The sequence below is a fragment of the Poecilia latipinna genome, unplaced genomic scaffold (assembly GCF_001443285.1).
Source record: "Poecilia latipinna isolate Pla-1442-1.1 unplaced genomic scaffold, P_latipinna-1.0 Scaffold377, whole genome shotgun sequence".
In the NCBI taxonomy this organism is placed as follows: Eukaryota; Metazoa; Chordata; class Actinopteri; order Cyprinodontiformes; family Poeciliidae; genus Poecilia; species Poecilia latipinna.
The window spans coordinates 295,362-310,718 of NW_015112993.1; the positions used below are offsets into that span (position 1 = coordinate 295,362).

A 15,357-nucleotide genomic window follows, 5' to 3' on the forward strand; every position below is an offset into this window, starting at 1 on the left:
TCTTTTTATTTGCTTGTTTGCTTTTTGTTTTTGTTTTTGCACCTTTTAGTCAGTCAGTCATAGACACAAATAAGGGACGTGACCAAGTCTGTGGGGCCATTTATTCAAATCAGGAGTATAAACACGATGCACACTGAAATTCCAGGTTACCACAGATTACTCCTGAAGGAGGGAATGAGTATGAAACACTCTCAACCACTGCGTGTCATGATATGTAGCCTTTCCCAGTTTCTTGGCATCCAGACTTGTTTTGTTACAGTTTCAGACTCCCAGTTTTTTTTTTTTTGTATTTTTTTTTTTTGTTTTTCTTTTAAACTACAAATAATACGGGAAACTCGCTCTTTGTTGAAGACAATTGCCAAGTGTCTTTCTGGAAACCGTTTATTAAAGGATAATTCATGCTCAGACATAATGCTCAGGCTTGTTTTACAGGATCTGTTCATTCCAACGTTTGAGCTGCGCTGCTGAGCTGCGAGTTAAATCAGGTCCACCATGCTCAGCTAAGCAGAAAGATATGATGGAAACAATATTTTTCCACCCAGCATAGCGGCTGAATTTCAGCCATCATGTGCTACATTCAAAAAAAGAAAAAAAAAAATCTTTATTGTTTTAAGGGAAACCCAAAGTTATCACTCATTTTAAGTGACTTTAGAACAAAACTGTAACATTGAAACATAACTTTGTGTTTTGACATATCAAGCAAAGCGTCCAGTTCTCAACTGTGTGTCTGCTCCAATACGCATTAAATGACTGAATGATTTCTAATCAGAATCATCTTGTGGACACACACAAAAAAAAAGGAATTTGACTTTGGTTCCACTTTGTTCTCGGGAAAGACGTTTTAAATATAAACATATATAAACACAGTGTGCATGTGCTGCTGGTTCTGACTGAACCAGTTCTCAGTATATGACCAAGTTTTGCAGAATATGATAATGACCTGGTAATGTTGGAACACAGACCCAATGAAAAGCTGAGGAACAGTGAGTTCAAAGGTGAAATAAAAATAAAATTTCATCCTTTTTGGGGATTTTTGCTCCCTTCATATTAAGATCCGGTTAGACTACTGAGAAAAATAATCTACACACTCTAAGCACTGGGTCCCTTTTAAGCTGCATGTCCCTTGTTGTTTACAGTGTTTTGCAGCATCATGAGAAGAAAACCCGATCTTTAAATCTGCAGCAAGTGAGAATTATGAAACACGAAGGAAGTCAAACCGGACAGAGGAGATGGTCAGAGGCTTTCACAGGTGACGACCGGGTCGACAACATCAAAGTCCTCGGAGTACAGATCTCTGATGACTTCACCTGTTCGAAAAATATCGGGAATCAGGGAAATGCAGTACGGCAGACAAAAGGGCACCGCCCACAGCGAAAGGAGTTGAAAAGGTCATTTAAGTGACCCTAACAAATGCAGCTGCCGCATGAACAGATATTGCCCAATACTTCTCACATCGTCCCCAAGAATTTTTCACCTATTTGAATGGTTTATCTATTATTTATTCTTTTTTTTTTTCTCTTTAACATCTTACAGACCAATGTGCTGAAGAGCCCAGAGAAAGTTTCTCTCATTTAACTCCAGCCCAGTGGTCTCAGACTCCACACCTAGAGGGCCAGAGTCCTGCAGCTTTTAGACGTCTCTCTGCTTCAGCACACCTGGCTTCAGCATCAGCTCGAGCTGTGTAGAAAAGTGCGACTGCATATTAGCGAGGCAGTTTTGCCATTTAATTAAAGCGCGGAAAGACGAGGGACACATGTAAAAGTTGCAGCACTCTGACGCTCGACGAGAGGACTTTGAGACCATCGCCACTGGCTGGCAGGTTCAAGGTGTTTTCAAAAGAAAACATTAAAGATCTTGTATTTATTTTTAAAAGATATTTATATCATGACATATGGACTCGCTCATAAATAGGTGTTTCTGGTGGATTTACTTTCAGCATCATGAACTTTTGCTTTTGAAATTCAACTATTTTTCCCTAAAGCTATTCAGAATCAATCAACTAAAGGGCTGCCAACTTTACAGCAAACGCAACAACTGCAGGAACATTTACGAGTGAAGAATAAAGAGAAGAGGGAGCTGAGAGTGGGAACCGAGAAATAGTTATTAGCTCAGGTAAGAAGGTATCAACTTTCCCTCACAAAGGAAAAGCAGATGGGTGGAGGGAGGGGGGGGGGGAAGGAAAGAATGAGCCTCACGAAGGATAATTTGTCAGAAATAAATGCTGTGTAATCAGCTCGTTTGTTTGAAAGCAGGCAGGTGAAATATATACTCATTGTAAACACACACACACACAAAAGAAAATCAGTGCACTCTTAATTATTCATCTGAACTTTCAATGTGCCGTTAATGGACCGAACAATTTTATCTGGAGCAGTGCTTGCTTTTGTTGTGGCTCACCAAGATGCCTGTGTTGCATTTTCCTTTCTGTCTGGGATATCCAGACCAGGCTGGCTGTGCAGAGGTTTGGAGTAAAACACATGCAACATCTGAGGTTAAAAAAACATGCAGTTGTGTAACAGAAGACGACGGGCGACACTGAGCTTGAATTTGGCTGTAAAACAATGTTGGGGACCCATTTTCACTGGCATCTAAAAATGACACCCGCTGCGGTTTTCAATCCCTTGCAAAAGCATTTATATTAGTTCAGTTTTCTTTTTTTTTTTTTTTTTTATTCTCAGATTTTGTCACTTTGTATAAAGACAAAGACAGAGACAAAATCTGGTTTTAAAATATTTTCACAATTATAAATGTTTATTTTTCTAAAAAATACCTTGAGCTTCAGTTCCAGGTTCAGGACTCATGGAGTGTGTCTCTTCTAGCTTTGCACATCTAGAGATTAAAGTTCTTGACTATAATTCTGCAGAATAGCTGAAGCACAATCAGTCTGTGAACATCAGGTTTCAATTATCGCAGCAGATGGTCAGTTTCATTTAGTTCTTGACTTTGACCGGGCCATTTTAACATGAATATTCTTTAAGCTCTATTAGTGTAGTTGGGACAGTATGTTTAGGGATGTTATCCTGCTTTAAGTTGATCTTCTGTAGCAGGTTTTCCTCTGGGATTTCCTGAGGAAATCTCAGAAATCTCTCCATTCATTGTCACATCAACTATAACCAGCTTTCCACATCATGACGCTGCCACCACCAGGTTTCATATTTCGGGACGTTGCATTTGAACTGAAGTGACACGTTTGTGTTCTTGTGTTCTCATTTTTGCAAGGTAGCCAGACGGATTCAAATATGATCTTGTCTGACCAGAGCCTCGTCTGCAACATGTGCGCTGCATTCGCTGCACGGGTTGTGGTAAAATTTTATACGGGTCATAGTTATGACTTTCTTGTAAAGAAGGCTTTCTTTTTTGCCACACATTAATAAAAGTCAGAATAGTTGAGTTGGTTGAGTTTCAGAATATTGCTCTCCTTCATTTCTTATGAATTGAAGTGGACGCTTTCCTCTTTTCAGAAGATAAACGCTGCTCTGCAGGATGTGAGGTGTTGGAATGTTTTAAAACGTAAACTTTATTCTTTATCCGGTCTGTGTTCTTTTGTCTTCTTGGTGCTGTTTGTTCCCTGATGTTGTCATGCAAACCTCTGAGGCCTTCACAAAGCAGCTGCACTTTAATTAATTAATTAGTTAATTAATTAATGCTGCAAATTAATTACACAAGGATGGACTCTACTGCCTACCTGACTTCTGAAAGCAGTGGAGAGCACTGGACTTTATCATGGGGCTATCAGAGTTACCATTCAGATTTTCTGTAGTAAAAATACAAAAATTATTAATTTCCTTCCACTTTGTAGCTAAACATCGCTGTATGTTGGTCTGTCATGTAAAATCTCAGCATTTGAGTTTATGTTCGTAACAGGATGAAATTCAGAGTTATAGTATTTTGGTACTTTTGTCTTTGTAGAAATGTGTTCTTTTTGTGGACAGCGTTGTATTTATTCTGTTTTCCTGTTATTCTTGCTTCCTTGCCACCTTTATACTTATTGAATTTTGAATCCTTCTTTCATATAAATAATTTTCGAGTGTTAACATTTACCATTTTATTGCCATGTGCCGATTTTACAGCCGATTTTAATTTAGGGGAGACCGGGTATGGTTGTAACATGGGGAGAGTTGTAACACCACCAGTTCCACCAATCAGGGATAAGATAGGAGTCACATGATCATTTCAGCATTTACCCGCTTCCTCCCCAATCCCATATTGTGATTGTCAAGGCTGGAAACAGGCACATGCAGATACTAAGGAGAAAAAACGGATTTTGAGGTAAGAAAGTAAATAGGGGAGACCGGGTATGGTTGTAACACTTTTTGCTCCAGCACCTTTAACTCACAGAATTTTTGAGCTAGAGTTTTCAAACTTTTATACAAAATACCCACATTTGTTTACTACAAATGGCACCAATTCAAACATCTGCAAGAATATCACAGACCTCATGAGGTCTATTTTCAAACTTATGCACAATACTGAAAAATCATTCGGCAATAATATTTTACTTCTTAGCTTAATGCCGAACTACCTGAGTGAGCATTTACAATGTCTTAATCTGAAATACTGTTAGAGAGAAACAACGTTTGTGCTACAGCTACCATGCTAGCGCTAAAACAAAAGTCACCTTGGCTTCAAGCGACGATGTCAGCTCACGAAGTTTTGAGCTGAAAACATTTGGTGGCGTTTTTATGTGAAAGACGGACGTATGGAGCAAAGAACCATAAGTTACTGACTGTCAATGGCAAACTGAAGGATATCTCAACTGGTCAGATTCTGCTGGATTACTTAAGGAAAGAAGTAAAACCAGAACCAGATAGAGGAGGTAACATCTGACAACATGAAAGAAGGGTAAATGAACAAATCATGTCAGCAGAAAGCCAGCTCAAATAGCCTCCTCAAAGGGACCACCTCTAAGCAGCCACATTGTTTGACATCTGTTTTGCAGCTTTGCTCTGTGCAGCGGTTTGTGTTGAGAAAGCAGCGTGCGTATATCATCTTTGGCCCGGATCCAGGGGGTCCGGGCTGCTGGCTGGGTCGTCCAACGCAAGCGTTTCACGGGGAGGGCAAACAGCCAAACAAATCGGACAACCAGCGATGATGAGCCGTTCCACCAAAATCTTCCTGCTTAACGCTAGGGCTTAAAAGATTCACTAAATAATAGTTTGCTAAGTATGCTAAGCATTTCTGCATAGCCACCTTGTAAGGAAGCCCTCATACTTTTTTTTTTTTCTCCATTTCTGTGTTTGTTGCCCCCGTTAATGTTTAATACAACTGAGCCCTGGAAGCACATTTGATTTAGGTTTCCCTGAAAACACTGTTGGAAATTTCACTTGTCAAAAAATATTTCACATCAGTCAGTTGTGGCCAGCACAGGGCTAGGCTTTATTTTGGATTAATGATGCCCTTTGATACTGTGACCTGTTCTCGGACACTTATAATTTCATAGGCTGCGAAGAACACTGAACATACTCTAACGCATGTATCACTTCTTCCTTTTAAAACATCGAGGTTATGGGAACATTCCTGCAGGCTTCTGAAATTTTCACCTAAGTTTAACAGTGCTGACAGCTGTCAGGCGCTGCTTTCTTCTTTTCTTGGCGAGACATATTTCCAGACACATTCATCTTAAAATATTAGTGTTCCAGATTTTTGAACATTAACTTATGTTGACCCCCACAGTGCAATAACATCAGGAAACAAATCATAAGAATCCCATCTGATTCAGATTTGAACATGAAAACTTTTTTTTTTTTTTATTTCTTGCTGACTGCCGAAATCTGGAGAACTGTGAGAGACAAGAGAATGTAATGTTAAAAACATAAATCTTCACCAGCACAAGACTCAAAATAATATATCACTGGGATATAGCTGGCACTCTGTACTGAAAGTAGCGTTCAAGGGGAATATTACATTTCACAGATATCACTGTAAAGGTTTCGTAACGAAAACTGTTTTAAATTTCAACATGCCACACACGACATTAATAAGCAGAGGATAACTGTTTTGAAAAAGATAATTTATTTGATTTTATTTTTTCAAAGCTGCATTATTTATATAAAAAAAGATATTACAGCACCGGAAAAGCAAGACGCTTAGGGGTATAAATGAAACAGAGCAAAAACCAAAGCAATCACAGAATGCTTCATAAAGGCAACCTTCATCTCTGACACGCAATAAATCAACCTTACACCACAAATGATGCTCCGCACCAAATACAAAACAAACGCAGACAAAAGAAAAAAAAAATCACTTAAAAGTGATTTATTGAGAGAAGTAATGTGTTGTGATTTTAGCTATGGCAAGCCAAAGGTGGCAAATTCAGATGTAAAAAAAATACAAACATATAAACATGTTGGTTTAACTTTGAATAATAACGACAATGAAAAGAATGGAACAGAAGAAACTTTTCTTCATCAATGTCTCATAAAAAAAAAAAAATGGACTGTACATGTTTATAGCATTACGACATTTTTATCCAAACACTCCCACCACTTGGCCTTGTCCTGGAGATTTGCTCTGTGGAAAAGCGTTAAACAGACCTGCTTAACTAAAACAACGCAAAGCATCTTGAGTTATGAGGCAGCACCATTCAAGCCACATATCTCAATCTTTTTAGTGTTCACAATTAACACATTAGTCATGTTCTGCATTTCATAGGCAAGATCATAATATTGATACAATGCATGAATGACGTGTCCAGCACTAAGACAGAGAGAGAGAGACAGAGAGAGAGAAAAGTCATCAAAAGGCATATTGCGTGATTTATCACTGAAGACAATGAAATGGCTGTTTCTGCTGCTACTTAACAAAGGAGCACCTATTTGGTTTTTAGCTTCTTGGGCGGGACTTTTTTAAGTTCCTGGTTCTTTTGATCCTCGGTAGTGTCCTGGTCAGGGTGAGTTTGGGCCGCCTTTGACTCGTGGAGCTGTTTAAGGCTGAGAATTTGCTGCTCCTTCGTGGTTTCTCGTTGGGCCAGATGCAGGAGACGTTTCAGGGTCTTCACCTTTTCCTTCAGGTGGCCATTGGCTTTCTCCAGAGTACGCACTCTGTGGGAGAGAGTCCTCACTCGCTCCTCCTCCTCAAACAGAGCTTTCTGAACTGTGGAGCACAGCAGCTGAGAAGAGACAGAAAAAAAAATAAAAATAAGAGCGTTGTTTATTCAAGCTTTCCACGTAAGCAGTTTTTAGTTAAAAAAAAAAAAAAAAAAAGGGGGGAAACTCGCGTGGCATATGTGATTAAATGTCAGTAGCGAATAATCATGGAAGGAAAGTGACACATAATTCAAGTGGAATGGAATAAAAACATAGCTTTGGAAACTATTTTTCAACCAAAAATCAGAAAAAACTCTTTGTATATTTGAATACTGACCACTTTAATTTTATATAGGGACATCAATAACATTAATCTCCTCTTTGCAATGCGCAGGATATTATTCCTCTTCAGAATAACTTTTACTTTTATAAGCATTCTGACTAAAACCATGAAGGGACATATTTTTCTTTCCTGTTGGTTGACAACTTTAAAACGTGTAGTTGCTACTTTAATAAGTAAAAATATGGCAATGGCTTATTTAACAATGTGATTCTGGAATGAAAGATTTTTCTTGATAATGCTGCCATAATATTCCTTTGTTCTGACAAGTTTCCTGTTCTGTTGTTTCTGCGTGGGGCCGTGTGTTTCGGGAAGAGCAGATTTTGTAACACGTCTCAGCTGTTAGTCTGATGTGCTTGTCGCTGACATGACATAAACTTCCGCGATGGCATTTTGGAAGCAAAAAACCAACCCGGGCCAAAGTTTTGGACGCAACTTTGAATTTCTGTTTACAATGAGTTTGTAAAAGCAGCATCAGTTTTATGGATTTTGGCTTAGGGTTACTGATATGCACCATTTGCTCAGTTTGAGGAGCGATATGGAGAAGATTTACAAGAGTCATAACTTCAGGGCTGACGCAATTAAATCGTGACGATCATGACTAGATCAACTAAACAAAGATTCTGTTAGTTGATGTCACATGGCTACGTGGAAACTATTGGTAAGACCTGCTAGGGGCTTGAGCCGACCCCATAAAGTCATGAAAAAGAAAAAAAACAAAACTTTTTGTTACATATATGATGTAGAATTGCTGGTTGGATATGGCCTATTCTTTGTGTAAGTCACATGAGGGAACGCTGCTGACAGGCTCTTTGGTCCCAGAGCCTGTATCAACAGCTCACAAGTCCTCCAGGATATTCCAATGTTTGTATAAGAATGGGCCAAAAAAAAAAAGAGGTTATTTTTGGACGCTTGTAGCTTAAAACAAGGGATTTTGGGAAGAGAAACATAAAACAGTGAAGGGGAACAATGTGAAAGCAATCCTGTTTCTCATGCGTCTTGCGTAAAGTAGCGTGTGGTGAAAGTGAGGAAAAGCCAAATTCAGATGTGGCTGCAGACAAAGGTGTGTGAGAAACTCTGTGACTTTTGGATCTTACAGCAGAGTTCCATGCTCCCATCTTGTTCCTCACTGAGTGGATAGAAAGGAGGATTGGCTCTCTGAGTGACAGAATGTTTCGTGTTAGTACTGACAATTTCATGTGCTGCCTCTGCCCCTCTTTCTTGCGGTCCTCTTCTGTTTTCCTTACATCAGAGAAAACACGACCTTCTGTTTCACTGCTACACAGACGAATGTCAGATCTGCTTATCTCTAGCACCCAAACATCCATGCAACGCTCGTCTTCATGGTAGTAAAACACCTGATTATATTCAGACCTGATAAGCACCCTGCCTACTACATTTTGTTTTCTGGAGATATTACATTTGACAGAACATAGACAATTTTGGAATAATTGTGAACTCCGTTTAAATTTGATAAATCAAATCTGTTCTGCAAAAAAAGTTCTTCCAGTTAAAGCAAGCAAAGCAAAACTTAATCGAGGTTCATCTAGGCATGACTTGGAGAGAGTAATACATGCCCTTGACTGCTGCAATGCACTTTATGCCCCATCAACTCTTGTTCAAAGAGTTGATGGGGGTATCTTCTTCCATGAACACATCTCACCTTTCCTGGCCTCTTTCTCCTCTGTACCTTTCAGTATCTTCTCACTTCGTATCTTTCTTTGCAAACCTCTAAGAGCTGACCAGCTGCTTTTAGTTGTCCCAGGTGGATGTTTAAAGGAGCTCAACGTTTTCTGTTATGACTCCCAACTTTTGGAACGAACTGCCTTTAAACATTAGACAGGCATCTGCTCTTCCTGTGTTTAAGTCTCTTTTAAAACACATCTTTTTTCAATCGTTTCCAACCAGTAGTGAGTTGACTGGCTCGTATTATCTGTGTAGTATTTTTGAGTCTTTCTTTGTGTTTTGTTTTTCTTTTTTTTTTTAATCTATTTTTGTTAGTATGTAAAACAAAAGGTGACGCAGAATCAGATTTTAATGAAAAATTGAGTAAGCTTGACTGCATGTGAGAATAAAGATATGGAAAAAATGATTCTTATTATATAAAAAAAAATGACAACACAGTAAACCAGCTATGCAAAGACCCTCTGTTTCACTGTTCTGGGCTGAAGCTCAACATGCCTGCGAACCTGAGACAGATGATTCAAAGACCTGGACCCTTCCTGGCTAAAACAAAACAAAAAAAAAAATTACCTCCATATGCCTCTGACTGTGTTTCTTAGATTTCCTCAGCAGACTCTAATGCTTCCACATGGGCCAGCGGGACGACCGATGTAAGTTCTCTGCCATCAGATAACAACCACTGAGGGTTTTGCGGAAATGTAAAAAATGTGCTGCCGACCCACATCATTGGTTAGAGCGTTACTTGTTGTAATATTAGCTGTGGACTCTTTCCATGTGCTTTCACTTTGGTCCCGGAGGACTTTCCTTAAAAGTACGGAACTTTAAAACGGAAAAGAACCACGTTTAGACGCCGAACAGGGAAAAGCAGAAAGTGTTAAATTTAACACCTTACCAACTTTACGTTTTTTTTTTTTTTTTTTTTTTGCACCCGCAAATGATTTTTACATGAGGACACACTCGGTCTGAGGTGGAGAACTCCAAGATTATGGCTGTCAGAGTTGCTGAAGTTATTCAGGAAAGGTAGCAGCTGCTGCCGGGTAGTGGATTTTAGAGACTTCTACTTTAGTTCTTACTGATTTTCTTTATGTTTAAACTGTTTTTCTTATGAAAGAATTTGCGGATTATGTAAGATGTAAAAGATAATCTGATCTACAGCACTGAAGGTTTTTGGCCTGTGTTAGTTCCCATGGTGACCAACCGTTGGGCTGGCAGATGGATGGCACTGCTTCTGTCTGCTTCATATTTCAAGTAAAAAAAAAAGTCTGTACATACTCTGCAACAACCGGGAAACTTGTTCTTTCTTTTGGATAAGAGAGAGAAAAAAAAGAACAAAAAATTACATCATTCATCTCTCTCAGATTTCTCTCTCTGGAAAACCTTGGAGTTGATGGATCATCTGGGTAGAATTTATTTTTCTGTGGTCTCCAGCAACTATTGTGTGCGATTGGTGAGAAATGTGACGTCGACGTGCTCCATCCACAAAAGCAGAGAGGATTGACATCGCCATGAGTTTCGGCACAGGAGTTTCTATTAAAGTAAGAAGGTCCCAATCAGAACGATCTTTGTTCTAATTCTTCCTGCCTTGGAGTGGAGAAACGTCTCTGACCTTCCGGAGTATGCACAGACCATAATTCAACACAGTGTCAGGTTAAGGGTTTAACGGCAGACACACTTTATCTTCTGGACAAAAACTTTACTTCGCAACCTGCAAGTCTAGTTGGATTCAAAATTCCTTCTATGGATACAGTCAAAAAGGAAAAGACAGCATAAGTGGTTGCGAATTCTTATTTACTGCTGCAGGTAAACATGTATCGCTTGTGCAGTTAGCAGTAAATAACTTGTCCTGTTTTTAAGCAGCAAGAGGCACAGTGGTACGGTTGTTTCCAGGAGGTCAGCCCTCATACTTGCCCCACTCACTGCTTTGCTGCCCTGCCTACCTCTCTCCACAAACACTGAAATGTGTCTGTTCTCACTCAGCAAGCTTCGTTTGCAATCTCCTTTCTTTCTAATTGTTCTGCATTGATGTCAGAGATGTAATGAGGGGTAGGGATGCTTATAAGGACTTTTCCCCCCCTCTATTTATAAGGTAAATACAGCAAAAATTACCTATAATTTTCTCCTAAATAGTTCAAACAAACCAAAAGTTATATATCTCAAGGGCATAGATCTTTCTAAAAGCAAATCCAAGTCAGTCAAGTGCAGCAGAGCATGTTTCAAGAACCCCTCGTGCCCCCAATAAAAAAAACTGAACCATCCCACATTAAACCGAAAACAAGTGGCTATTAATGTCCAAAACGTCCCAGTTTACCATTTAAATCGCAGTCAGCTCAAGCATGTTCTTATAAGTCGGATCAAGAGTATCTATCAATTATAGCAAGTAAAGTACCATCATGTTTCTAATTCTGCAGAGTTAAATTATCAAAACAATGATCTATTCAAAAAATTTTGCTTTGTATTTATAATCACAACCCTGATCCAAAGATTAATGGCAGATTTCTTTTTGCATGAAAAGCCAGAAAATAATTGCGGACAGAGGAAAAACAAGGCCGGACTACATCTGATATATTAGACGGAGCAAGGTCACTATTTTTATATTGTACCATCATTTAAGAAAAGGCACACACTTTTCTACTAAGGGGTTACTAGTGATGTTTGGATGGGAAAACAACTCTCCTCAACAACATCAGCTTATTGCGAAAAAGAAAGAAGGCATCTGCTTGTTGGGTCCTTCTTTTATTAGGTGCATGAGTTTGTGGGAAGTCTCAAAAGCATTTTATGTGTAGCAGTATATTTGATACGGCAATGAATGCTCTATTCCTGGCTTTAATTTCCTCAACAATTCAGTTATTGACTCTTGTGCTTTTTCAATTTTCCTTCAGACATTGCAAGTTCTCTGTCTTGCCAAACCTCAAGAACTGTGCTTCTGGTTTCTCGTGCATTAAGAACTTTTTGACATGCCAGCTTTTTCCATCATTTCATTGAAAACAAAGGGTTGTAGTACCTAATCCTTTTTGCGTGTTCCACAATATGTCCAACTTCTGGGTCTTTTGAGAGTAAACTTTTGTGAAACAGTTACAGATGAACCAGATCAGGTTATTTGACCAAATGCCTGAAACAGAAGACTCAAGTGACTCTTTTCAAAGTCAAACTTGTATACTTATCTCTGCTGTGTCCACATTAGAGGACACAACAGCAGAGGTCAAATTTCAAGACCTTGAGTGTTAAAGGCGTCTAAAATCTGTTCATATCAGTCCTTAGTTTATGCATCAAACACACCCTGAAACATGAGAACCTGCAGTCAATAAGGGTCTTATTGTTTAATATGTTTAACAAACATATTAAATAAATGTTTATTTAATACTGCTGATATTAAATAAAAGCAGTGGAAATTGAAAATTGCTGTTTACTCCTTTTCCTGCCAAGAAACATTAGAATCCAAACCCTCTGTGTGTAACATCACCATGACAAATCATTTGTATATACAACACTTACCCGGAGGGAATTTTTACCATTAATATTTACTCATTTGGTATGCACTTGCTAACTTTTACCATTTGTTACACATAAGATAAAAACTGTTCAGGGCGGTCAAGTCTTAGAACTTCACTGAGGATCAAATTTAGAGTCTTTACCAGAGCAAGTCTAAGTCAAGTCTAGAGTCTCTGTGTTTTTGCAACTTGGGTGAAAGTCACAGACGTTAAGTCTCCATCTTCAGTGCATACATACCCGGCTGTCCTCTTGAGCCTCCCACTCTGGAGTGAAGCTGTGGACTTGAGTTCCTGGTGTGCAGTTGGAGAACTGGAAGAGGCTGGCAAACATGCGGTGGTTCTCTGGAGTGTCGGGGAAGATGGGGTCCTGGAAATTAACTCCATGTGGAATAATGTTGTAGTTTTCATCCATCCTACATGGCATAAAGAGCACAAATACGTTTAGTAAAGAAAATGAAAAACAAAGCAAAAAGTGTTTGCATGTCTGACTAAATCCAGACGAAAACACACGTCGATATGAATTTATCCATGTAGCACATCAAAACAACAGATGGCGACCAAAGTGCAGTGCAATTCAATAAAATTAAGTAACGGGACGACAACAGGGTAGCATACACATACAATAAAGAGTGTTTTGAGCTCTCGCTAAATATGAAAGTTCGCACGAGTAACCTGCCAATTCATTGCATAGAGACATACCTGTCAATGTTTCAAAAATGGGGGAAGAAAATATAACTATGTAATTTGCTGGCAGACTTTGATCTAACATTATAAAACCCTGAGAAGCATGTGGATGACTCAACCAGTAAATTACAAGGTGTGAGGGATTTATGAAGTGTGTTTCATATCTTCAGGAAGTTTTGTGTTATTCATCTGGATTTCATTTCGAGGCCCTCGGGGAACGTCCTCTGCCTCGCCGTCCCTATCAAAGGCCTTGCCGTTAGTATGTCGAAGTGGCAAGGGAGAGCTCATGTTTTCCTTCAGCAGATGATGTCAAAGGTTAGATGTAATCAGGGGAACTAAAAGTATTTGGAATTGCAGAGTCAGGGTAGAGTATGCAAACCTGAGGACGCCAGAAGAAGAAAAAAAAAAGTGAACTGAAAGAACATCAGGTATAGTAATTGATAGTGCATATTGATCATTTTTAGCATTAATGTAATAAAGTTTTCTTTAACAGAGGAAGTAGAACAACAGAGAGAGCAAAAAAGTGGGCCAAATGTTTTTCAGCAAACGTATGGCGTTAGCAGCAAACTCAGTCTGTTTTGATGGATCCTGAGGGATGTCCTTCGATGATTTTTTTTCAGTGTTAGGCTGTGATTTATCCTGTCTGGGGAGCATGTACTCATGATTGACCGGAGAGGCTATTTTTGTTCAAGAAGATGTTTTGGGGGAGAGGAAAAAGAAATGTCCCCTGGAGACTTGATAAGAGATCTTCTGTAAGTAACTATTGCTAAGCAGCCGCAACAAAGCTGATTCAAAAGGTATTTGTACTGAGTTTATGGTGACACCTCAAGACATGAAGCATTTAAAGATGTATCTACTGTATTTTAAATAATTCATATTTGAAATAAATGTTATCCAAAGTTCAAATTCCTCCTACAAATATTATGTAATACAAAAATCTCTTATTTAAGCCTAAGATGAAATATGATGAAAGTAGTCAGCCTTAGAAAGTAGGAACCTTTATTCCTACTAATCATCTGCTGCTTACTGGATTTAGTTTGAGTGGAGCCTTATGTTTTAGACCCTTACAAAGTAGAGGATAATTATGAAGTTAAAGGAAAATGATACATGGGTTACATTTTTTTTTCTAACAAATAAACATCCTACAAAATATCATTTGTGTTCAGCCATTTGAATGAATACTTTGTAGAAACACTTTTGGCTGCAATTATAGCAGAAAATCATTTTGAGTATGTATCTACCACCTTAAGTTTAGACAGTAAAACTGTCAATTTTTTAATACTTTATTGATCCCAAAGGGGAATTGTTGCAACTGGTATTAATTCAGATTCTTCAGAGAGTTATTGTAGATAGTGATGGCTGTTGGCACGAAAGATCTCTTGTAGTGGTCTGTATTACAGAAAATCTGAAGGAGGCTTTGGCCAGAGACGATCCTTTTTTCACAAGACAGTCTCGTGAAGAAGAGGGTGGTCAGGGTTGACCATTGCTTTCTTGATTTTTATGACGAATCCTTCTTTGAATCATCTCCTGAGGTTCCATCTCCCAAAAGAGTCAATTGGTCACACTGAATTTTATTTAAGGGTGTCAGAGTAAATGGGACTCAAACAGCAAAACACATAAATGTCCTTCCGTTTCACAATTACCCACTACTTTGTGGTATTCATAGTAAAATATGTTAAAGTTTGTGTAACTTGGGCACAAGGCACATTAATGACAACCATTAACCTTTAAGAGAAGCCCTAATAAAAGACGTGCGTATTTAACATTCTCAGGGTCAGAGAACCTCCAAACTCAATGGCAGTAATCAAACACATGATAAGGGTCTTATTGTTTTAGTTATTTGTGCATATGGCGGAACAGTTTTCAGAAAACGTTAAATTAATTGCAGAATTTCTCAAGAAACAAAACTGAGAGGGTGCAACCGGGTCATGCATGTCAAATTAGGACAGCAAGTCTGCACACTGGAAGTGTTGGAGGCAAACTGCTCCAAACATAACAAATGATGTAGTCTTTTAAACACATGTGGAATAATGCAAAGGGGAAATGGGGAAATGAATACCCCCCCCCCCCACACACACACACCAAAAAAAAAAAAAAAAAAAATTTAAGGGAAAAAAACGCCAAAAACCCTTTTTGG

At 38.7% G+C, this 15,357-nt stretch overlaps 1 protein-coding gene across 1 annotated transcript in view; it reads right to left on the reverse strand.

The window, feature by feature from the left end:
- Nucleotides 1–5,989: 5,989 nt before the first annotated feature.
- Nucleotides 5,990–15,357, reverse strand: part of ccdc3b (coiled-coil domain containing 3b) — a 13,397-nt gene continuing 4,029 nt past the window's right edge. The window contains exons 2-3 of the mRNA XM_015036748.1: nt 12,775–12,949; nt 5,990–7,108 (exon numbers count right to left, since the gene is read on the reverse strand). Of these exons, the coding sequence (XP_014892234.1) occupies nt 6,812–7,108; nt 12,775–12,949 (472 nt within the window). The 3' untranslated portion in view covers nt 5,990–6,811. The remainder of the gene's footprint in view (nt 7,109–12,774; nt 12,950–15,357) is intronic.